Source organism: Argopecten irradians, chromosome 9, assembly GCF_041381155.1.
Source record: "Argopecten irradians isolate NY chromosome 9, Ai_NY, whole genome shotgun sequence".
NCBI classification, from domain to species: Eukaryota; Metazoa; Mollusca; class Bivalvia; order Pectinida; family Pectinidae; genus Argopecten; species Argopecten irradians.
Window position 1 is genome coordinate 26,657,151 of NC_091142.1, and position 27,526 is coordinate 26,684,676.

Genomic DNA, 27,526 nt, shown 5'->3' on the forward strand with positions numbered 1-27,526 from the left:
AAAATCACGTGATTCTAAATCTAAACAGCATGCATCTGAAGTACAGTCATGCGTATTGAAGGAGTATCTCCAGCTTGCGTTTTCTAGGATATAAGCCTGGTGACCATATGTGGTGATTTAGTCTAAGCAACGTCTGCATGAAGAGTATAGTCAAAGACTTCGAGGCTGAGTCCTTGTTAGTTATGGATGTTAACATTAAGATTGAAGATTAACATGATCTATTTGAAATCCTCTAGAGTTATTGTGCACTACATAAATATATTAGAACTAGTTACGGATAGAATTGCACCAGAAAACATAGGTCGGTCATCACAGATTTTTTTATTGGATAGGTGAGATGTCCAAACAATAATTCATCTACATTGTGGTGAATGTTATTGTAAATTAGTCTTTCAACAAACAAGTAAGGCTAGAATGACAGAAAAGTAAAATGAAATAATTAACGGGGAATCATGCTGGAGTGTTAAATCATCGGATCTGTCCCAAGATCTAGCACGTCTCATACTGATATAACCACTACGTAATACATTATAAAGACTAATGAAAAAAGACATGCTCCGAACGTCTGTTCCCAAATAAACTTTGACGTGAAATGTAGTCAAGAAGACATAGCCGCAGTAACATTTCAAGTGTGTTTATATGGCCAAAATCTGTTACAATTTGCCTCTATCTATTGGGATTTATATATGCAGATCAAAACATGACTGAGAATAATAAAGCAAAAATAATTAATATATATATATATATATATATAAGCTGAATACTGTCTCACAGGAATAAACTAGTGTTTTGAACGAAGGCAAAATAAAACTGAATTATTATAATGCAGTTTGGTCATAAAGATAATGCAGTCTGGAGTTATTGGCAGTTATACGTACCACATTGGTATTAAATGCGTCACGAATAAAAATAGACGTGCCGCCATATGCGCATAACTACCGGTAACTCCAGCCTATCACATGCACTTTCATCGCCGCCATCTTGAAGGTCAAAATTTACGTTGGTCTCAGACGTTCTAATGTCACGTGCCACGACCTCGTTTTGGATTCAGGGACAGATCCTGGGCGGTCCTAGCTACCGTGGTATATATCTTGAATAAGTCGGAGATTCTACTGCATACACCTGGAAGTAAAATACACGACAGGTAAGTTCTAATTCGGATTATCATAAAACAAAACAACATTGCTGTTCAGGTGTTCTAATCAAATCCATACGATGGAATTTCAAAATATTTAGCAAATGTGATTGTTTTCATCATAGATTGTATTCTAATGTAACACGTTCGTTTAGTTTTACAAAAAGAATTAAATTAAATTTAAAAAATAAAATAAAATGATATGTTGACAATTCGTCACAGGAAACGATGGATTATTTGATTACAACACCTTTCATATCATTACTCAATATTAGAAAATTAATATCAGCATGGAATTACAAGATACAATTTCCTGTGAAGATCAACGTCACAAAAGTTTTGGAATCTAACAGTGTTCATCGAATAAATACTTCATACGAATATTAATTATTGGAATTTATACAATGTAAAACGGTGTGCAGATATATAACAACATAGAGGAAAAATATTTACTTTAGTAAGAATATATCATATATCTAGAAAATGTGATGCTATATATGTTATAAAATATGTCTATTACATTACATATAATACATATAATTTTCCTCTTCTTAACTTATGCATTTAGTGTAGCTATAGATATACAGTCGAACCTGGTTTTTATCAATCAAATATTAAAAAAAGCTTAATAACAACTTCTACTCAGATGTTTTTCGAGTAAGTATATTTTGCACAACAAACAAAAACTAAATAAAATTATTTGAAATCAATATCTGACAAATTTGTTTTACCAAGGTTCTTTTGTATATAACACACATGTCACTATTGTAGAAGGGAGATTTCGTAAATTGATATAATAAAAATGAACATCGATATTATCATTGTCTATCTCACTGACAATTATGTAATATTAAAGTGAAACCAAAATACTGAAGGTAAAATATTGTACATACGAAGAACTACAATTTTCTGTTGAAAGATTGCAGGCAAAACAAGCGGGCTTTCTTCGTTTTATAATAACTATTGTTTCACATAATTATTTCAAACAATAAAATGGCGCGAAAATCTCCCAACAGACAATAGTCGTACACACACGTAATACTACAAACATCTTTATCACATACACGTTTACGAACGGAGGTGATGTTGAGTGTTAGTAGGGGTAACAATCTTTAGTAAATGGCATTTATACTGAGTGGACATTCTTATCACATTAATTATATAAGTACTATATACACATACTAAAATGGAATGGAAATTGATGAATAGAACATTCGGATAAGGTTTCTTGCAGTATTGTACATTTTTTCTAATATTTACGATCCTACCTTTATATTAATTTTACTTCTTAAATCCAGCTTAGCACTTGATATTTTGACTTAAACACAAGTCTTTTGAGGCTTATTTATTGATCTTTATGACATTGGTTCTACCCGCGGAGTATATATTTATGATGTACAAATGTATGTAGATAATCTGGTTAATCAAAACAAGATAAATATAATAACATAAATAAATAAATAAAATCTCATGTAAAACAATTTTCTAGATTTGCTGCATTAAGGGTTTATCAATTGTTTTCGTTAATTTATGTGATGTATTCAGTATACCTCACTGTTGCTATATTGAATTGAATAATATCACTAATTCAATTTCTTACTCAGTTATTGTGAAAACGTGTATCACAGTGTTTGTTTGACGTAGTGAAGTTCGGAATAGGAGTAAGTATTTAAATTTGATACTTAATTAACGAATATGTCAATATCACGCGTTATTTGCAGTTCTTTTTTTAGATATCATATCCGAATATTATCTAGACAATGATTTTATCAAGATAATAATTTAACTCCCTTTTAAAGTCATCAATTAATGCTTACCTATATCTATTTTGCAAAATGTATTTATTGTAGTGGATAAATTCAGGAACCAATGATTAGGCATCTTGTGAAATGAATTAGACATAAATGTGGTTTAAATAGTGCATGATGGGTGTAGTTCATAAATGCTCACACCAAGAATATAGTTTTATTTGAAGAAGACTATAATTATGATTGACTATAAAGAATGAAAACTGGTAATTAATTAGTGATGGACATCCGTTATCATGTCTCCAATGCTAAACGACACATCGTTTGCAAATGCTCACACCAGGATGATAGTTTTGATTCAAAGGGATTACAAATTATGATTGATTATAGAGAATGAAAATTAATTACTTAGTTATGAGTATCCATTACGTTATCTCTATGCTAAAAAACGCAATCGTATTTCTGTTATCTACGCCCGGTAAATAAATGTTAAATGAGTTCTGTATTTACATATTACATGATTATCTGCCTTGCGGGAATGCATTGATTATGACGTCATTTGTTTGCGAGCGTAACGTCATACTTTTTAGAGAAAGTGACGTAAATTTTGCTTACAAAATTAATGGTGACGTCACAATGGATATCAATCTGCAAGGGAGCTAACTCTGTAATATGCAAAGACGGTATAGACAATCGAAAATTAATCTGGTTATATGATGGTATGGTCAGTGCGGTAACATTCTATATTTAGCATAGGTGGATAAATTGATAATGATCTCAATTATTCTGTTATATACACGCCGACATAGTACGAACAAAACAACACCGAGACGAGCTGAACCGTGGAGTCTGAAAGGAGAGAAAGCCGATTGTGGCTCACAAACAGAAGTACCATGGGATTCAACTGAAAAAGGTACATTTGGAAACAAGATATTTGGGATTTCTAAAAATGAGTTAACAATTGTTTAGTGAAAATTGCATGAATAAATCCGTTTAGAAAAATATGCACATAGAGCAGTCATTTCGGAATGAGTGAACAAATGAATGGATTTAAGGCAATGATGTTAAAAGGCATTTGAGAAGCATTAATGAGCACGATGATTTAGAAATTCTCTTTTCTACAAATTTGTTAACCAAACGCCAACTGAGAAAAATAAAAGTGTACATCAATGTTTCCGAATTATTTCTTCACTATTTCTTTTTTATCTTTATTTTTCTAATCCTTTGTTATGTGTTTTAATATTCGTTATTTAAACAATCGATGTAAATCAAATGTAATATATAGAGAGATATACTTCTATCCAAGTACATGTAAATAAAACATTCAAAGGTCAAATCAATAAATAAATTGACATTCCTGTCAATATAATACTATTATCACTAACGATGCTTTTTTTCTATCTTTGTATCGAAAAATCATTTTAAGAAAAAAAATTCAATTAGGACATTTCTCGCTATAAAACGAAAATTTGTGGACATAAGAAATACATTAAATATATATCATATTCATCAAACATTAAATATATACAAATCTATTCAGTGTGTCACATAAGGAATGTACACACTACACAGCTCACTTTCTATACATGTATCACTATAATCATACTGCAAGAGTTGCATTTAATTTCCTGCATACATTTTCATACTTTTAAAAATCTAACCAAGGATGCTTTTGTAATACAAATCTTTAATTCCTCGGCATTACTGATTACCACAAAGACATACGTTACTCATCTCCTGCATTTTATGAAAATTTGTTTTTCCGCTTTAGTGAAATTCTGTTATTTATATTTTTCTAGGAAATATGCGCACAGCTGTGTAAAGTGTTTTCAAGATGTACAGTCATTAGTTCACGTTTTTTATTACTTTTGTTCTGTTTAAAACTTTGACGTCGTGGCCTGACTAAAACAGCATATTTCGCCCTTGATCATCACATTTTTAATGAATTTTTAAATTTTGAATTGGTATTCAAAGTATGCAGTGCCAACTTTCATTTACTTTCAAGTACGTTTGAAAATATTTATTGTTTAAGCTTTGATGTTTAATTAAAGGCACACTACCGTTAATCAGTTACGATCTATGTTAACTGATGAGCACAACTATTTTGTATCTAGTTGTTTTTAATTTTATAAATGTAAGAGAATTATTATTTTAAAGAATAAACGACCCTGGTTCGTTTTTCTTAACAGTTTGTTTGACTAACTGGTGATAGCTATTTTCAGGTTTCGTTATTGCTGCCCTCCGGGGAGTAATAATGCTCCTCAATACTACTACTATAGGACAAGAGGGGACCACCGTTACCGGATGCCATTACTAACATGGTATTAGACGGGTTGTTTGTCGTGGGCCGGGACGAAACCTCAACCTTCTGTCTCTCCCTGCGGCGACGATTTCTCCTCGCTTCCTGTCCTGAAGACACAGGATCTGGACTTGTGGCCTCCGGACTTGCCACATCTTCCGAGTTCGTCCTCTGGAGTTGTGACGTCAGACTTTGAAGACTGCGGGATCTTGTGTTGACCCCCTTCTCCATCGTCTCAATCTGTTCTGTCTCTGTAGACTTTGAGTCATAGTTGTTGCTGGCACTGCCATATACAACAGTCTGTATATACTGATTTGTCATATCCGGTTTCGGAGGAACGTTTACTTCTTCTTCGAAATCTGTCTGTGTGGTGACAGTGCTGGTGCTGACCTTTGGGGGTAGGGTTGGAGCAGCTCCTGAGTAAGACCTTTGTGGTTTCGAAACGACTGGCTTTTCTGAATCTTGTAGATGACCCAAATCAAGGTTTCCGGCAGCGAAATGAATTTCCTTCAACACGGTGTTTGGAAGATCTTTCAATTCAATTTCTGCAAGGCACGACAATTTCTCTTGAACTTGTTTCTTCAAGAGAAGAAGTTCGATATCCTTTCCTTTCAAAACAAGCTCGGTCAAACTGCATGTACTTTTTAGGCTGTCGACGTTTACTTGTAGGTCACTACGCTTGTTAACATAATCCATCACCATTGGTCCATATTCGAAATGTAAGTCATCGATTAACTGTTTTTCCTTGTTTCTAATGTCAGATATGAACTGGATGGCAGTGTCACGGATCTTCTGTTCGGCAGTTTTGATGGTACCCTCACAAGTAGTAAGAGCAAGCAGCTGGCGATCGTAAACCTCAAGCTTAGTTTTACAAGTGTTCAGAAGCTTCTGAATGCTTTCCTTATACTTTTCTACGGCATCCGAAAATTGGGAGATTTCGTGGTCTTTGTGCTCATTGAATGTGCACAGAACACAGATACACGCCTCACAAGGCTCACAGTAGAACCTTACCACCTCGTCTTGATGCTCCTTACATTCGATATCTTTCTCTATATCAACATCAAATATACTGTGGTTCTTCGTCACCTTCGTTTCGCGATGTATTTCCACACAATTTTTACACAACAGTTTGTTACAATCCAGACATTTTGATGAAGCCTCGCGATGCTTTCTATTTACAAGTTTGCAGATGTCACAAAAAGGAAACTTTGATGGCTTCTGTCTCGCCACCACCTCCCCTAGACTCGACACCAAGAAGTTATCCGGAAGCTTCTTGACGCCCCCTAGCGGAAGCTGAGTCCGCTTTCGGCACAATGGGCAGGTAAACTCTCGATAATCGCTATACTTCTTGTAAGTACACTCAGACATGATGTGGTTGTCGATGCACTGCTCGCAGAAGGTATGAAGGCAATCCAAACATTTCGGGTTCTTGAAACTTTCAAGGCATATCTTACATGTGAGGAACTCATCGTTGATTTCCTGTGCTAACTTTCCACCTGTGGTAGTTGTTTGGTTCGTCATGCTGTTGAGTGTGTTGTAGTCAATGGACGTAGTATAATATCGATCTCGCTCAAGCCGGCGCCGGTACCTTGAAGATATAAACAAGATTCTGACATTACTAAACACGTCATACTCAGAAAACACAAGTACATTATTTTTGTATAAACTGTAAATGATAAATGACAAATATATCAACGTTGATTATCAATATATGAACGAGCATATCAACACATTCCTATCAAAATGTCATGTACAGATGTGTATTTAAAACAATAAATTTAAGTCAGGTGGTGCCGTTTCTTCATGCTAAATATTAATGATATTCATTGTGACTTGTTTGAGCATATCAGAAACAATAGGACACATTTTACAAATTAAACCATTATTGTAGGTCAAATACAAATTATATCGTATTAAATTATAAACTATAATTTATTTGAAAAACTTTTCAATATGCATTTCAAACATACGTTACAATATCAACAGTTTTTTTTACATCGATCATATTAGTAAAGCATGCTTGCATTTAATTGATAAAATCGCTAATGCAAAACAAGCGTTTCGTTATGTTCCCAAGATGTAGTTGAGATTCAAGGCTTCTTTTGCTTTCCCTTTGTTTTCATTTCAATGAAAATGACCAGAAACATCAGTGACCTATATATTTCTTTTGGTCACGTATTATCCAGTAACTACGACCAGACATTCTTTTTATTCATTCAGCCAGTGAAGTCCAAGAGGTAATAGAAACATGAAAATATATTATTAAATGATATAATGAATAATACTATCTTGTGACCTTGACCTTTTATGTATGACCTTCAATAATGGACAATGATACTCTGTCTTTAAATAATAATCGCTTAAATATACAACTTTCATTCAGCGTTGGAGTGTATTTATGATTTTATTTCCGGTAACTTACAGTTAAAATAATAGCAAGCTATGTGTGCATGCTGACGTCGCTTGTTAGGATTTGTAACATTTTATTTGGGTGTGGTAGAGCTTGATAGCCAACAGGAAGTCGTAACCCAGGAGTTCTTGGATTGACATTAAATGTCTTTCTTTAGATGAAACCTGAATCACATTGTGTTATATATATACTCACTGAACAGAAACTTTAATGCTTTATAATTATAGCCTCTATATCTGACGTAGCCGATACTGAAAGGTCTGCCAGATACAATATAGTTTGCTGAGTTTAATGAAAAGTATTGTTAGTTTTCAATTCCATTTGAAAGGCATGGATGGACTATATAATAATGAATTACGTATCATCAAATTTATAATTTATCATATTAAATGGTGTTTCAGAGAATGTATCTCAATGAAATATATTTTTTTTGACTGGGACTATCTAGCTGTAAAATAAGACTACGGAATGCCACGTAAAGAAAATCTTACAGCATGACATCATCAAGTCTTCCTGTTAGTTGAAACTTCAAACCTATTTTTATAAAACTCGTGAGTGTGGCAGATGTAATCTCTGTGTCAGGGTCTTCCTCTCAGAACTGTCAGCTCTATCTTAAATGTAATGCATTTTAGACTTATACCTGCCTCTTTAAAGCACCAGAATATCAAAATTATAAAATCGCAAAAAATCGAGTTCCTCAATGTTCGTTTCAAAGAACAGTAAAATAATAGCACAGGCGTCTGCTTCTGGTTTGATAAAAATATAATAACCTACCCCTACTATATGAACAAGGTGAGACACTCCGATACTTCAACTGTGGAACGGAATTGGAACTCTTCAAGTGAGCAGTTGCAAGAAGCAATCTGATTTGTCAATTAATTTGATTAACCAATCGGATTGCAACTTGCAAAACTGCTTGCTTGAAAGATCAACTTCCGTTCCATAGTTGATGCATCGTCCGCTACTTGGATACTTCTTGTCCTGTTTCATATTAAATAACCGTAACTTCGAGACAAAAACCTGGCATGCATTGTAAAAAGAGGATTCTTAATTAAGGTACGTTGATTGAACGAGCGGACACTCAATATTTTCGTCAAATTTGGTCTAATTTCAAAGTGAATTGGAGCGTACCCTCAACTTCCGGTTTATGGAGTGTCTTACCTTGTTCATATAGTAGGGGTAGGACATTGTATTTTTTCCAAAACCAGATGCAGACGCCTGTGATCATAGTGAATGTAAATATCTACATAGTCCTTTGCAAATGAAAAGTTCACCAAACTCTAAAAAATTACTTTTAATAAAAAATGTTGCTAAATTCATTAAGCAATGGGCGAATGTAGGTGGATGTTCCATGTAGAAAAACACACAGACATAATGAGATCAGATGCTCCGGAAAAAACACCTGTCGTATGAATCGCCTATAACACGCGTCATATGGTTAAGTTCTTAGTTGCCCTTGACGGCTTCTTCTGTTTGACAAGGTATAAGAATATCGTATATGGTTTACTTCATGATCATGCGAAATTTGGTTTCGTTACGAATTATCTATTTGGCTTAAAATGAGTTAATATTCACCGTTTGTCACTTCGCTTCTGTATAGCTAATACAACGGCGAACATTTATTGTAGAAAAAAGAATCCATCTGGACACGTGTTTTTGAAGGGAAATTCATAATGTATGACGTAAACACTGAAAAGAGCTATTTGTCAAACCTCACAAAGCGAAGAGGATACACATGCAATATTTCTTCGTGCGAATTTCACGTGAATTTCATGTGGACCGGGACAAAAATGTGAATTTCATAAGAGAAAAAACTGCCTGTGTACTGTAAACATATTTATTTTGTCGCAATTAAATCTTACGCAAAAAGTAATCTTGAGCAGATAAGCGCAAAGATGGATATGTAGAGACAATACACAGAAATATTCAATAAGCGCAATCATGTTTAAGCGCAATAATTATGGCGCAAAAAGCGCTAAAATAAGATTATCGCAAAATATTACAATAATAGTTATTTTTACACTGAGGACTGGGTGTTCCTGGCTTTGTGTATGAATGTCATTCTAACACATTTCTCTATCACATTTTATGTTGTTCATTATTATAAGTTATAAGTATACAACGCAAAGTCAGGATTCTATGTTAGGATTCACCCATCTGTTTATTATTCAGGCACGTGCTTTAGATAAATTGGCAGTGTATACTGGGCACGTATATTAACCATTCGTCATACACGAAGCATGTTAATACGGTCAGAACCTTAGCATTTTTGTGGCTTTTGGATCAAACTAGGTTGTTAATCCAAGAACGTACCGAACGATTTAGGGTAACTAAGGATATCAAACGGTTGCTACGCTAAGACCTTCGGATAAATAACGACGGGAGGTTATCGGTGGATTTTGCGTCAGGCATTGAAACATGAGAAGAAAGAGCAAGAAAATACGTATATCTATGTATATCGCCTAGTTTAAGACCAGAATGGCGTAGTCAGCTGTTCATCAGTAATGACGGTATATTTCGTGTGCCTAACTTGATGTGATTTTAAGCCGTCTGATGATGCGTATCCATCTGGTTAACCAATGGCTATTCACTAACAAGGAAATTATAAATCAGGGTTTCAAAAATATTCATTAGCAACTCTAAACCCTTTTGTTCTAAAATAGTTAATCCCGTTTGTTGTAACTTAGTTAAACCCCTTTTGTTGTGACATAGTTAAATCCCTTTTGCACACGCCTTAACGACGTTCAAAATCTCTATGAGAAAAGACATTACAAGACAGGCGTAATAGTGGACCGCTTCTCTACCACCATAATTTACGGTTGTTCTAAAACATCAATTGCTATATGAAATAATTTATTGAAAAAAAGGATTTATTGACAAAAAGGGTAATGAAACCTAGAGTGTAGACTGGCCATAACACCCTGAGTTGATAAGATTTTTTCAGCAGAGTTCTAATACTAGATTATCTCCCACTAAACCTAGTACCAGAAATGTAATACACAAATAATCAAGCCAGATTTTAGTGATATTTTTTTTTAATTTTCTAGAGTAGAGTTGTAGGGTGAGGATTAAATCACTCACATGCAATTCAATGCTTTCAAAATTGATGTTTTATTCTATTGTAGTGTAGTTTTTAACATGAAACATCCTAGTTACAAGCCATTTGACAGATGGTTCTCAAAATCTCTTCCAAACAATAATACCTCTTTAATAACTTCTTTAGAGTGGAGATTTACCGTTATTATCTTAACAACATAGGGTTAGTTTATACACAGATTTACTTGACAAAGGTAACCAATTTGTGAAGCTATGGATTACTTTATATTCGTGTAGTAACATATGTATATTAAGTGGTGCATTACGACTATACGTGCGTAGTGATATATCACTGATGTCATAGAATACACCATACGGATATGCAGGGGGACACGGGCCTCGTGGAGTACCTCAGAATCCCCATCTCTGGCATGTAAATAATTGCTAATTATCTGTTATGCTTATCAGATATAAACACAGACAGAGTGCCATGTTAAACAAACATAATCTGTCAGAGATCTATATATAGCAACAGGCATATCACAAGTTCACAGGAAACATAAGTTTTTATTTGATTTGGTTTTAAAACATGGACGAAGAAATAATTGCGTAAAAGAAACATGTTTATGTATAGGCCAAGAACATTAAGAGTCTAATTTGTTTTGGGGAATTTAAGTTTATAACATATTAAATCTGTGAGTTGTAAGACATATCTATGAGAAGTTCTTCGACGAAAAAAACACCAGGTATTTGATGTTGAAGCAGGAGAACTTGTCTTAAAACAGGAGCAACATTCCCCACATTAAGAAGTTATTTTAAAACCTAACAATAATTTGCAAGAAGCTTCGCCAACTGGTTATCAATTACTTCTCGAAAAGAGATAAGTTCAGGAATTAAAATACAGACTGATTGCCCGTGCGACAGAGGGTGGATATCAGCTATGTCTTAATGTTACCGACTGTATCACCAAAAACAATATATCATACTGTATTTAGGAACAAGACGTATTCTATTTGTTGCATTTCATATAAAATAAATATTGATCCAGACTTGACCTAGAATAAGCTGTCGTCGACGAGGCAGAAAACATTCACTGTTCGGGAGCTCCTGATTCTATTTATATACATTTCGATCATCCGTTTGTAATTATAATGGATACCAAATATATACTGTACTTCAATAACAGTAATAATTCAGTATTTAAATGTTATTGATCTATGGTAGGAAAACGATGTGTTCATTCTTTGAAAGTCAATACATATACCAACAATTCATATTCATAATATTTCGTTATAATTGACTTTTGATATAGAATTGATGTACCAATGTATTTCATTGATTGACTTTCGTCTATGAGAAAAAGTGTTCACGTATTAACCAAACAAGCAACCTTACAAAGAGTGACGTCATTTCATGCATTAGTGGCAACAAACATAATGTGTAAGTGGCGAAAACTTTTGCTATAAGCAAGATAGAATTATGGTTGTACATAAATATTTCTCTGTACATTTCGTTAACACAAGAGTTTAATGGGGTAAAGTATGGGAATTACTTCCAGACCTCCCCCACTCAAAAACACAGCACATTGTACGATTTATATAGACATTAGGACGATTCGGTGCTCGCCTCTTTAACAATTTATTAAATATGGCGTGTGCCCCTTTAATATCTCAGCACGTTTTGGATGATCGGCCACTCCCCTAGTATAATGTCTACATCAGTTCCTCCTACCGTGCACATCGTACGTGCGCATACTAAAACATGTGTTCTGATGGCTTTAATCATCGCCTCGATCAGAAATAGCTCGGCAGTGCTGTATAGAGGCCGGCTATATGAAGGGCATCATAGACGATGTATATTTTTAAACACTTTCAACACTTCTTCAGCATTCTTAGTGGATTTTTTTGCATTCATCAAAACATAAGACTTAATATTTTATTGGCATTGAGTTTAGAAAATCTCGATTCATTCTTATTCAAATAAACCAACTTTACCAGTGCACCAGACTGTAAAAATATGCATATATATATACTCACCGTTTCGATAAGTAAACCACGATCATGAAGCTAGGTTTCGACATCTTAATATCATTCGTATACAAAATAGGTCTATTACTGCATCACTTACATTAAAACGATCTTGGTGGTCATTGGATTTTTCATACAAATATATCACGCGGAGATTTCAGAAGGATGTACATTTTGGAAGATAACCTAAGATTATATCCAAAGACTAAATGAACAAGGCATTGCAGCGAATGGTATAATGAAGGTTCAAGCGAATTCTGTGCCTACCGAGAAGCTTGAGAAAAGACACGAAATTGAAAAGAACACTATTGATTACCATGGATATACTTCAATCATGACCTTTATTCTAAGATGTGTTGCTCTTCATGCTCTTGGTTGATTCAGTGTTTCATTAGGCTGTATTTGATTGACAGATCCCTCTTGCTCACAGTCTTCGTAGATAATTCGGAGAGGTTACCTGTATTCTTTTACGAAACCACAAATAGTCGGTCTCTTTGCTAAGTGCAAATCTAATCTCTTTGATCGGGACTCATCACAAGGTCTTATTATTCAAACCAGAAAGATGCACTCTCCACTTAAAGCGTACCTGGAGGTCCAGGTAGTAAAATCATTCACTAACAATCAACATCATTGTTTTGCATTAAAGGGGTCAGACGATATCGACCATCACACCAAACAATGCATAATAGGTTCTATGTTCAAACACTAGGTATCTACAAGCAATACCTCGGTATACGTTTATGAGTGCACATAACATCATTTTCATTTGATCTCTATTCCAACATCATTCGCGTTATTTGATGATTTATTAGAGGTATTCCGTGCTTACTGTTTTTCAGTTTAAGCTAGCAGATGGGGTCATTTCGCCCACTATGATATTCCATGGAAGCGATTTCTTTCGCCATGTTTCTCTGTGTGAAAATTTGTAAATGTTTTTTTTTTTTTTTTTTTTTTTATCTTGGAATGAATGTTGCTATTAATATCTTCCTCTTTTATGTGAGAACAGTTTTGTTGGCCTCCGATCTTTTCTTCCATTAACCGACGGGTTATGTCATGCCGTTATGAATAGCTTCTGGTGTAGGTGTAAGGGGGATATTGTGCAAAATGCAAACAGAAATATAAACATAGACAATCAATATCAACGCTCACAAATTACAAGGCCAAATATTTAGTTATGATTGGTGGCCAGTCTCTTAGTTCTATGATTTTAACGACATTATGCCAACTCATTTCTTTATTGCATAGTAATAAAATATGAATCTGGCACGTGCACGTTTGTTCCTTAGTAACTTAAAAACATGATATACAACTATTACATTTATTTATAGCATCGTTACCTTTGAAGGCGTGGGGGAGCTGACTTGTAATCCTGTATAATTCATGTCTTCCGGTACATGTAGGAGGCGCACAGTCTCCTTATACACCTCATACAAACTTTGAAGAGAAATATCAAAATTCAAACGCAAATCGACAAAAATGATATTTCAGGTATTTACAATTTGAAAAAATTAATTTGATTCTGGTGTTATTTATGTAAAAGGAGAGGAGAAACTGTAGTGGCCAGACGGGAATTCGAACCCTCAGGACCTACAAGCATTAGCCGGACGCTCTACAGATTGAGCTATCTGGTCACCGTTGATCGACTCAGTCCAATCCCGCTTCACTTATATCGTCGTTTCTTTCCAGTTACGATTCAATTCTTGTATTTGCCAAATATAAGATGTAACCACAATTGAGAAACTAAGACGACAGCATGTGTTCTTAGTCGTTTGGCAAGGGTGGTGGGATCACAAATCACAGCATTTGTTATCAATACATAGTGGATTCTGTACAAAAATAATTTTCACTATAATGTAGACAGCCTTGATGTTTAAATCCTCAAATTATGGTAGGTTATATGAAGAAACATGGAAAAAGACCCATGCTAAATCAGTCGAAACATCGAAGCACTGAATAGTTCTTTTAGCGTAGAATTAGAGAACTGAATACTGTCCACCTAAAGACAGTCATGGATACAAAGGTTATCTTGAATTTCTTAGAATCGATTTAATATAATTGAGCTAACGTTCCATCCACATAGGAGGGTGGTAGGAATGATTTCAGGAAATAAATCCGCACCATCATCACGCTAATGTTTTCTTTTTATGCTCTGTTCATACATTGGGCAGGAACATTAAACTAATGAAAGTTCGATGAATAAATACAATTGCAATTCATATTTGTAAAATGATGTTGCCACAAAGACAGGTTTAAAAAAGTTATGTTCTGTATTTTTTGTTTAACAGAGGCTAGGGTCACAGAGTGTTTTGTACACACCAGTGGGTAGGATAGGTGCGCTTTACCAACGTCTTTCTTTGAAGTTGTGTACTAACCTACCCTGCAGTAAAACAAAGAAGAGACTCAGCTAGAGAGAATTTGGCACCATCCTACGACCTCGTGGACACATTCATCATGGGACTAGTTGTACCGTACTAATAGTTGGCTTACTTACAAAGACAACCATTTTCAGCCAAACAAAAAGGTCACAATGTTTAGTCTATTGTCTGACCTATTATGACCTTGTGTGTTGCTGACCATAGACTCGAGATGACCCTAGTAGCATGGCTATTATCTAACGCACGAAAAGATGTTCTGCTACCAGAATTATGCCTAGCAGCAATACTCCAATATTATATAATTATTTTATGTTTCTGGCTAATGTCCCCTATTTCATCCATATGAATTGTACACATTGGTTAGTTTTTGTTTTGTTTGGACACATCATACTAAAAATAGCATATATACTACATTTCGAAGACGTTTGTAATTGATAAGATTTTTCATATTCAATGTTATCAGTACTGTATGACATAAACATAGACTAGTGAAGCCGCGCTATTGTTTAGCAACACATATTTAAAAAGTAATTCAAAAGTGTTTGCTCTTATTTTTCTAAAATACGATAATCTGCTATTCGTAAAAAGTAATAAAATATTCGTTAAAACTATTGGATGAATAAGTATCTGTCGTCAAAATCCCCATGATTATAACATGTAGCTATGCTTGTAATATACCCTACGTGTAGTAGACGGTCTATATCCTTTGGTGCTTACTCTATAATGATCATATCTAGCATACTTACTCCCATTAAAGTGAAGAGGTCTATTGACATATAAAAGGCAGTCAAGGCAGCCAAACCCTATACAAAATGTGTCTTGATTTTCGCGTACTCATGCACTTGTGACGACTCTATTGGATCCCAACTAAATAACAACAGTTGTCAGATATCAACGGTTTTTTTTTAAGTTTCATCGTGACAGAAACAGTTTTTATTACTTATTCTGTACAAAGGATCTGACACTTGTCACGAACTAGAAAACAAGTTAGGTTTGCCAAATGGATTGCCAGGCGGTATGTAGCCACGCCTTGTGTTCGCATACCTATTCAATGTCGGAGTAAATGCCGTAGCATATTTAATGCAAAATACACAGTCACGTGTTATTTGATTGACAGCTTGTGTACCATCAAACCAGTTCGATATCTTAACAGTATTGCATATCATCTGCAGCATTGAATTTATTTATGACTGAATACATGTTGATGTTTTACACATTTAGCTACAAAATTAACCATGCCATGTACCCATCACTGAAGGGAACATTCTTCATTATAGGCACTTGTCCTACTTTATAATGGACTAGGCTAATCCAGCGGTGATGCCAATCAGATAAATGGAACACCTCTTTAGACAAAAGGTTACGAATGATGTGTCGTGACATACACGAAACTTTGCCACTTGCACATCATGTATTACTACGCAACCTGTGACGTCACATTGTCAAGGTTACTGTCTGTACCACCGATATAACCTTCCGCTCACATAACATGTCTGAGATATCGCGTAATGATCTCCCCGCTAGTGGCATGTCATATACCATGCTGACATTATACCATAACGCATGACTGTTAATGATGCCGGGGGTCCTATGTATAGAGGAGAAACGCTAATCAGTGCTATCCATTATGAGAAGTTTGGGGTATCATGCTTGGAAGAAGGAAATGGGAGATACTCGTCTTTTTCATAATTTCCCCGAATATTCCACATTGATTCGATTTTGCTGTAACTCTTACTACCACAATGATCCATTCAGTTTAAAAATAATTTGATCATCTTGATTGACATCACATCTGCTTACACGTCAAACATTTATGTTAGATATGATCCAGATATCGACCTCCACGTGACCTTGTTAAAATCTTAATTAACTTCATTTCTAAATGTTTCTTAAGGAACATGTGGGCAAAACTAACACATTTTTAGAACATCAACGATTTCTCATACTAAATATCATACCAATTACTTAATTACGTTATATTGATTTTTGTGTTAATTTTTGTTTTCTCGTGTTCATCCTGTTGAAATCGGTTTCAATGGAAAACAAATCTGATGTTCTATGTATAAGTGGCTTTCACATACAGTATGATGGTATGAATGACTTTCACATACAGTATTGTGGTATGAATGGTTTCATGTGGCCATGTGGAACATTTAGACAGACACTTTACATTACATCTTACCGTATGACTAACCCTCGAAGAATCATGGTTTAAGACATATGTTTCAGTCTTGTTAGCTTCAAAACTTATATTATCATTTTTCTTTCTTGTTTATTTTAGTTAAATCCTTTTCCAAAATCTCAAATTTATAAATCAGAATCATCAACATGCTTAATGGATGTCAAAAAGACCTTTATTTGAAATGATCGCCATACATTTTATTGGTTTTCATATGAATTATTATGATAACCTGACAAATCTTATCTGGGATTGCTGAATGTCAGACTAATCTTTGAACTTGAAATAGTGTAAGTATATATATAATGACAAGTTTATTATATCTTTGAAACCATATGGCCACTGTACTATCTTAGGAAACAGGCGAGGGTATAAATAGCACTGAAGGTCATGTTCAAAGTTTTAGTGAGTAGATCATGTGACAGGGGAATGACGTCATGATACAAATTAAATAAGATCTGAAACATCATTGTTGATATATATTATGTACATATGTTTCATTTGATAGTCTGTATGCGTACTTTAAGAAATTTGAAGCTTTGAAGAAAATGATGGCATATAAATGAATGAAGCTGCGTTTCCTTTCAATATAATTGAACGTCACACTATATAAAGTGTTTGTATCGGAGGTATATATAGAATTGGGCGAAATTTTACATAACACAAAAAAATCCACCCCTTTTGGCATTGTCACTCTTGAAAAGTACTCTTTCGAACTATATAATAAACGAGCAAACAACATACATATTGACTAAACGGGTGGGGTGGTCAATGCAAAACTGATTTTGAATATAGTTTGTTGTCAAAATTGTTTGATCTGTATAAAGGTAATTAGATAAACTAAAACAGTTTCCCCGATTTCTGCATCACAGATATTAGCACATGTGCGCTCAGTGACAGCGTATAATGGAGGAAGGATGTTGCTTCAGACAACAGGAGATGCAAATACCAAGCACGAAACATCAAGGTTATATAGACTGATGACCCCCTCTTATCACTCCCCCTCCTTCCCAGCATCATACGTCTCCTGTGTTCGAACATATGGTTCCAATACACACATCCTACTAATCAGTGTTATAATCTAACAGAACAACCCTAGACATATACAAGCCCTTGTATTAATCACAGATACACGTCTACATAGCTATTGAACCCTAGCTTTACTGGCATAATTCATTATATTGAAAATGGTAGCGTGACACCTAAAATTATTAGAGTACTGTCCCCTGAAAGTTAGCCATGGGTCTTTATATGGGAACGCCTGCCAAAATATTATGCTGGATATAACTCATTATCATTGTAGGTATTTTGGTAGATAATGATAATAGATAAATACGTCATAATAATGCAGCTACTGCCAAGTATTGTTCTATTGTGGTGGACAATAACAACTGCCAGACATGTGCAACAGTGACAATGGTAACACACAGGAGATACCATAATTGAATTTATTGAATCAAAAAGTATACCAAACTTAGGAAGTTTAAAGCAAAATCAAGTGACAATACAAAATCAACGCGGATCTATCTAAGATGGCATTTTGGATAAGACTGGAATATTTGCAGACAAATATCAACCTTTGAAGCGCACAAGTATGAGAGAACATAAGAAAGCTTGCTTGTGCTAAAGTATTAATTTATACATCGAATAGTTATATAATTAATTCATATTCTATTGGAAAATCTTTGGTGTAAACTAAAAACTTGGTGAAAAATTGTATTTAAAAAATGGGAAGAATTGAAAATTTAACAGCTAATCACAATCTCTCGTTTTATAAAGTCAAGACGTCAGAGAGAACAGAGATTAAAAACTATATCCAACATGTTTTCAAAAATCAGCTCGTTTGGCGATATCTACCAGGTAAGCCAGATAGACGATGTTCTTATTTCTTTTGTATGGCCCAATGCGATGTGTATATCTTCACTGACGTAAATCTTATCTTACGGTAAGTAAGCGTGTCTGACAGACAGGCGTTCACACCGATACTGTAACTATTTAAAATATTGTTTCGTACCAAGCACAGGCTTGGATAACTTAGTTTAGTGATCCGGTATAATTGCATTACAATGGTTCGTGATTTTCCAGACATCGTTTGGCACCGGTGCATTTATCAGGACTGGACATGAAAAGACTCGATATTGAAAAAAACACTACAAGAATTGATGAATCAAACACAGAGTAGTGCAAAACATATTATTCCTTTAGCATAATGTACTGTGAAAAGGAAGTCAAGCTAAACCATTTAACTGTTTCGCCCTCACTTGAACTACACATACACTGTACCGACGATGCGAGAAGTATACTTAAATAAGAATGGAAATCTTGTGTAGTGAAGCTGTAAATAAATTTGAAACAGAAACAAATACACCTCACCGTGAAAACCGCAACAACAGAACACATCAGCAGCGCTACATTTCAATGTATCTTATGTAAGAAAGATGACAACATTCACAAATGTAGTTCAGTAAACAAACAGTATGAAGCGTTTTGAAATGATTTCAAATTTACGGAGGTGCCTTTTCCCCAGAAGTAAAATATTAATGTAGTAGAACAGATATGCTGCTTACATTTCATTCACAGAAAGGAGGTATCACGGACCACTGTAGTAAATGTATATGCCAAATATTTGATTTTTTTTATAAACAACAATGCCAAAAGTCATGGGAATCTATCCTAGTGTATACAAGTCATCTAACAAGTCATATGACCACTTTCTGTATGGAAATCACAAATCATAACATTACCCATAGCAGGATTGACCACAAAACTACTAAAGCGCGAGAGACAAGCCACAACATTCTACCCTGGGTATAAAAACATTAATTAACAAGTCATATGGTCAAATTCTTTATGGAAAACAAATATATGAGCATGAACCATAGCAAGGCAGATCCAAACGAATGAAGCACCGGAGACAAGCTAAGGCATTCTACCCTAGTCATAACTAATATATGACCAATTTTAACAAACACGAGAGCACTAATGAAGCGCCAGAGACAAGCCATGACATCTACCCAACTCTAAACAAGCCGAATTGACAAGTCACTATAAGCCAACTACAGTCTATACTCTCACCTGGTCCTAAGGTTTGACATTCTGAATGGTTTCATTTGACACCTAGTAACCACCAAAGAGAGTTGAGAAGAAGAGGAAGAACGAAGAGTCACCGGGTTGCACTACAGTAGGAGAGAGAATGTGAAGTGGGTTGATCATTGGAGCCAATATGTATCTCTGCAAAGTAGATATCAGACCATGTCTCGGCTATTTTGGGAGAGTGTGTTTGCACTGCATCACACATCCTCCCTCTCTGCCCCCTGCAAACCCAGCGAGTTAAATAGATATACAGAACGACCATCTGCCAGAACTCCACAAACGTGACGTCATTGTTAGCTCTAACCTTCAGTAATATAGAATAATTATGTGTCTTAGCACTCTCAGCACGCGGTGAGTCTGGCAAATTCTAAATTTCGACACGAGCCAAAACTTTTCAATTTATTCAATATCCGCCCTTTTCTAGATTATTGACACGTGTGAGAGCAGGTGCGAGCTATTCAATCAGTGAAGTATGTAAACTGACTGTTATCTCAACAGGTGTTTCACAAAGGTGAATTGCGATTGTCTCGTGTCTATTTTGAATCTTTCAGGACTTCATTGTACATGTGTATATTGGTTTTTTCTTCTTCTAAAGCATTCACAGAACCGGAAACTAATGTATTTCTTTGTGCCAGAAAACTGATGCCATGATATACGATTACACAAAGCAGGACACGGTTTTCAGCAATTCTGTCTCTTTGTATGAAGTCAAAACCTAACTTAAAGTACGTAGAAGTCAAAATAATTTTAAAAAACTTTTCAGGAAAAGTTAAAGCTTGACATGAATGTACTGTGGCTCTAAAAATAAAAAGAATTCAATGAACTTGGCAAACATTCAATTACCTCTCTCTCACTGAATTCGTATATTTCCACGTAAGCATTTTGTAATATACATTCTTGTTATTTGCCAATTAAGGTAACAGAAAAGTTGTATAGTTTTTTCGGAACTGTTAAGTCAAGATGAAATGTTTTAGATGTATTTGGTTCTGAATGTAGTTACCGTAATAACAATCCTTATCAAAGTCAGTTGAATAGTCACATCAAATAAAAATGCAGGATTTCAATTCGGTAGATAGTTGGACTAGTCTAATAAAGACACACAAAAAACATAATGAGGAACAGTTAAAGTAGCTACTATATGGCCGAATAAGAATGGTCAATGGTCATTTCTACATTTGGTGTCGAGAACTTTGGGCTAGATGTACCCACAATGCTATGTCTATCGTGACACTTAACATGAAGACTAGGCTATCTCGGAGTGACCTTACACATTGTACTTCTTATCAGTTAACAATGCTAAAAACAAGTCCGCAGAGAAATCCTTTGTTGTTTTGACTAGACGGTTTTAAGAGAAAAGGATTGCTTTGACAGAATGGAGCCAACGGAAACCCATTCTACGCAGTACTAAGAAGACTGGCCACCAGTCGCTCAGTTGATGATAAGACTTTCTGCTATTATCTCCAATAGAGTAAGACATGTAGCAGAGACAAAAATCATCAAGTCAAATTTTAGCGATGTTTTCAATATTCTAAAGACTCGTGCTGCCCAGTCCAAGTACCAAGAGAAAAAGTAGTTTGCTATTTTAAGAAAATTAGGACTGACGTTTTATACTGGTGAGGTCAGGTAGTATAGGAGTTGTATAGCAATTTATAAGAGAGAGTAGGAGTTATGACATAATCAGATTTTCATAACTTTGCATATTATGTTTACACAAAAATTAAAGCTTTTTTCTCTATCAGACATCGAGTACAAAATTTTAATCCAACAATTGTAATTAAATTATTCAAAAAGGCTCGATATACTTTCTGGGCGATGCATCTACATCGCGAAAAACAAAAACAAACGTGTTAATTACATCAAAGTCGACATAACGAAACTACCACAAATGAAAGGTTAGAGATATAGCAGATTGTGATTGTACAGCAACAATCACGTAGTTCATGTAATTGAGTGTTATATTGGATGCATTGAGTCTAGACCAACTACCCTCATATCGTCTAACGCTAGGGTATGTTAAAGGTTCACCTTTATATCGTCTAACGCTAGGGTATGTTTAAGGTTCACCTTTATATCGTCTAACGCTAGGGTATGTTAAAGGTTCACCTTTATATCGTCTAACGTTAGGGTATGTTAAAGGTTCACCTTTATATCGTCTAACGCTAGGGTATGTTAAAGGTTCACCTTTATATCGTCTAACGTTAGGGTATGTTAAAGGTTCACCTTTATATCGTCTAACGTTAGGGTATGTTAAAGGTTCACCTTTATATCGTCTAACGTTAGGGTATGTTAAAGGTTCACCTTTATATCGTCTAACGTTAGGGTATGTTAAAGGTTCACCTTTATATCGTCTAACGTTAGGGTATGTTAAAGGTTCACCTTTATATCGTCTAACGTTAGGGTATGTTAAAGGTTCACCTTTATATCGTCTAACGCTAGGGTATGTTAAAGGTTCACCTTTATATCGTCTAACGCTAGGGTATGTTAAAGGTTCACCTTTATATCGTCTAACGCTAGGGTATGTTAAAGGTTCACCTTTATATCGTCTAACGTTAGGGTATGTTAAAGGTTCACCTTTATATCGTCTAACGTTAGGGTATGTTAAAGGTTCACCTTTATATCGTCTAACGCTAGGGTATGTTAAAGGTTCACCTTTATATCGTCTAACGTTAGGGTATGTTAAAGGTTCACCTTTATATCGTCTAACGTTAGGGTATGTTAAAGGTTCACCTTTATATCGTCTAACGTTAGGGTATGTTAAAGGTTCACCTTTATATCGTCTAACGTTAGGGTATGTTAAAGGTTCACCTTTATATCGTCTAACGTTAGGGTATGTTAAAGGTTCACCTTTATATCGTCTAACGTTAGGGTATGTTAAAGGTTCACCTTTATATCGTCTAACGTTAGGGTATGTTAAAGGTTCACCTTTATATCGTCTAACGTTAGGGTATGTTAAAGGTTCACTGTTACTTTATATCGTCTAACGTTAGGGTATGTTAAAGGTTCACCTTTATATCGTCTAACGTTAGGGTATGTTAAAGGTTCACCTTTATATCGTCTAACGTTAGGGTATGTTAAAGGTTCACCTTTATATCGTCTAACGTTAGGGTATGTTAAAGGTTCACCTTTATATCGTCTAACGTTAGGGTATGTTAAAGGTTCACCTTTATATCGTCTAACGTTAGGGTATGTTAAAGGTTCACCTTTATATCGTCTAACGTTAGGTATGTAAGATTTAAAGTTCACCTTTATATCGTCTAACGTTAGGGTATGTTAAAGGTTCACCTTTATATCGTCTAACGTTAGGGTATGTTAAAGGTTCACCTTTATATCGTCTAACGTTAGGGTATGTTAAAGGTTCACCTTTATATCGTCTAACGTTAGGGTATGTTAAAGGTTCACCTTTATAATAGGTTACCTTTATATCGTCTAACGTTAGGGTATGTTAAAGGTTCACCTTTATATCGTCTAACGTTAGGGTATGTTAAAGGTTCACCTTTATATCGTCTAACGTTAGGGTATGTTAAAGGTTCACCTTTATATCGTCTAACGCTAGGGTATGTTAAAGGTTCACCTTTATATCGTCTAACGTTAGGGTATGTTAAAGGTTCACCTTTATATCGTCTAACGTTAGGGTATGTTAAAGGTTCACCTTTATATCGTCTAACGTTAGGGTATGTTAAAGGTTCACCTTTATATCGTCTAACGTTAGGGTATGTTAAAGGTTCACCTTTATATCGTCTAACGTTAGGGTATGTTAAAGGTTCACCTTTATATCGTCTAACGTTAGGGTATGTTAAAGGTTCACCTTTATATCGTCTAACGTTAGGGTATGTTAAAGGTTCACCTTTATATCGTCTAACGTTAGGGTATGTTAAAGGTTCACCTTTATATCGTCTAACGTTAGGGTATGTTAAAGGTTCACCTTTATATCGTCTAACGTTAGGGTATGTTAAAGGTTCACCTTTATATCGTCTAACGCTAGGTAGGGTATGTTAAAGGTTCACCTTTATATCGTCTAACGTAGGGTATGTTAAAGGTTCACCTTTATATCGTCTAACGTTAGGGTATGTTAAAGGTTCACCTTTATATCGTCTAACGCTAGGGTATGTTAAAGGTTCACCTTTATATCGTCTAACGTTAGGGTATGTTAAAGGTTCACCTTTATATCGTCTAACGTTAGGGTATGTTAAAGGTTCACCTTTATATCGTCTAACGTTAGGGTATGTTAAAGGTTCACCTTTATATCGTCTAACGTTAGGGTATGTTAAAGGTTCACCTTTATATCGTCTAACGTTTAGGGTATGTTAAAGGTTCACCTTTATATCGTCTAACGTAGGGTATGTTAAAGGTTACTTTTATGTTAAACACTTATATCGTCTACGTAGGGTATGTTAAAGGTTCACCTTTATATCGTCTAACGTTAGGGTATGTTAAAGGTTCACCTTTATATCGTCTAACGTTAGGGTATGTTAAAGGTTCACCTTTATATCGTCTAACGTTAGGGTATGTTAAAGGTTCACCTTTATATCGTCTAACGTTAGGGTATGTTAAAGGTTCACCTTTATATCGTCTAACGTTAGGTATGTTAGGGTTCACCTTTATATCGTCTAACGTAGGGTATGTTAAAGGTTCACCTTTATATCGTCTAACGTTAGGGTATGTTAAAGGTTCACCTTTATATCGTCTAACGCTAGGGTATGTTAAAGGTTCACCTTTATATCGTCTAACGTTAGGGTATGTTAAAGGTTCACCTTTATATCGTCTAACGTTAGGGTATGTTAAAGGTTCACCTTTATATCGTCTAACGTTAGGGTATGTTAAAGGTTCACCTTTATATCGTCTAACGTTAGGGTATGTTAAAGGTTCACCTTTATATCGTCTAACGTTAGGGTATGTTAAAGGTTCACCTTTATATCGTCTAACGCTAGGGTATGTTAAAGGTTCACCTTTATATCGTCTAACGTGGGGTATGTTAAAGGTTCACCTTTATATCGTCTAACGCTAGGGTATGTTAAAGGTTCACCTTTATATCGTCTAACGCTAGGGTATGTTAAAGGTTCACCTTTATATCGTCTAACGCTAGGGTATGTTAAAGGTTCACCTTTATATCGTCTAACGCTAGGGTATGTTAAAGGTTCACTCCTTTATATCGTCTAACGTTAGGGTATGTTAAAGGTTCACCTTTATATCGTCTAACGTTAGGGTATGTTAAAGGTTCACCTTTATATCGTCTAACGCTAGGTATGTTAAAGGTTCACCTTTATATCGTCTAACGTTAGGGTATGTTAAAGGTTCACCTTTATATCGTCTAACGCTAGGGTATGTTAAAGGTTCACCTTTATATCGTCTAACGTTAGGGTGTGTTAAAGGTTCACCTTTATATCGTTAGGGTATGTTAAGGTCTAACGTCTTAGGGTATGTAAAGGTTAATATCGTCTAACCTTAGGTATAAGTTCTAATCGTCTAACGTTAGGTGTATGTTAAAGGTTCACCTTTATATCGTCTAACGTTAGGGTATGTTAAAGGTTCACCTTTATATCGTCTAACGCTAGGGTATGTTAAAGGTTCACCTTTATATCGTCTAACGTTAGGGTATGTTAAAGGTTCACCTTTATATCGTCTAACGTTAGGGTATGTTAAAGGTTCACCTTTATATCGTCTAACGCTAGGGTATGTTAAAGGTTCACCTTTATATCGTCTAACGTTAGGGTATGTTAAAGGTTCACCTTTATATCGTCTAACGCTAGGGTATGTTAAAGGTTCACCTTTATATCGTCTAACGCTAGGGGTATGTTAAAGGTTCACCTTTATATCGTCTAACGCTAGGGTATGTTAAAGGTTCACCTTTATATCTAGGGTATGTTAAAGGTTCACCTTATAACGTCTAACGCTAGGGTATGTTAAAGGTTCACCTTTATATCGTCTAACGCTAGAGTATGTTAAAGGTTCACCTTTATATCGTCTAACGCTAGGGTATGTTAAAGGTTCACCTTTATATCGTCTAACGATAGGGTATGTTAAAGGTTCACCTTTATATCGTCCTTTACTACGTTATCATAAGGCTTCTAACTCTAGGGTGTGTTAAAGGTTCACCTTTATACATTGCTTTTGACTATACCTTATCATACATTGGGTATGACTACCTTATCATACATTGCTTTGACTACCTTATCATACATTGCTTTGACTACCTTATCATACATTGCTTTGACTATACCTTATCATACATTGCTTTGACTATACCTTATCATACATTGCTTTGACTATACCTTATCATACATTGCTTTGACTATACCTTATCATACATTGCTTTGACTATACCTTATCATACATTGCTTTGACTATACCTTATCATACATTGCTTTGACTATACCTTATCATACATTGCTTTGACTATACCTTATCATACATTGCTTTGACTATACCTTATCATACATTGCTTTGACTATACCTTATCATACATTGCTTTGACTATACCTTATCATACATTGCTTTGACTACCTTATCATACATTGCTTTGACTATACCTTATCATACATTGCTTTGACTATACCTTATCATACATTGCTTTGACTATACCTTATCATACATTGCTTTGACTATACCTTATCATACATTGCTTTGACTATACCTTATCATACATTGCTTTGACTACCTTACGAATACATTGCTTTGACTATCACCTATCATACATAGCTTTGACTATACCTTATCATACATTGCTTTGACTATACCTTATCATACATTGCTTTGACTATACCTTATCATACATTGCTTTGACTAATACCTTATCATCACATTGCTTTAGACAATACCTTATCATACATTGAGCTTTGACTATACCTTATCATACATTTGCTTTGACTATACCTTATCATACATTGCTTTGACTATACCTTATCATACATTGCTTTGACTATACCTTATCATACATTGCTTTGACTATACCTTATCATACATTGCTTTGACTATACCTTATCATACATTGCTTTGACTATACCTTATCATACATTGCTTTGACTATCTTATCATACATGCTTTGACTACCTTATCATACATTGCTTTGACTACCTTATCATACATTGCTTTGACTATACCTTATCATACATTGCTTTGACTACCTTATCTAATACATTGCTTTGACTATACCTTATCATACATTGCTTTGACTATACCTTATCATACATTGCTTTGACTACCTTATCATACATTGCTTTGACTATA

At 34.9% G+C, this 27,526-nt stretch overlaps 1 protein-coding gene across 7 annotated transcripts in view; it reads right to left on the reverse strand.

Moving 5' to 3' along the window:
* Positions 1-301: 301 nt before the first annotated feature.
* Positions 302-27,526, reverse strand: part of LOC138331907 (tripartite motif-containing protein 2-like) — an 81,377-nt gene continuing 54,152 nt past the window's right edge. For 5 of the 7 annotated variants that reach the window (XM_069279763.1, XM_069279769.1, XM_069279768.1 and 2 more), the window contains 2 exons: positions 5,202-6,770; positions 302-1,122 (listed from right to left, as the gene is read on the reverse strand). In XM_069279763.1, coding sequence (XP_069135864.1) covers positions 1,110-1,122; positions 5,202-6,770 — 1,582 coding nt within the window. In that variant the 3' untranslated portion in view covers positions 302-1,109. Of the gene's footprint in view, positions 1,123-5,201; positions 6,771-20,284; positions 20,405-27,526 lie in introns of those variants that run through there. The other 2 variants (XM_069279767.1, XM_069279766.1) reach the window with 2 other exon arrangements.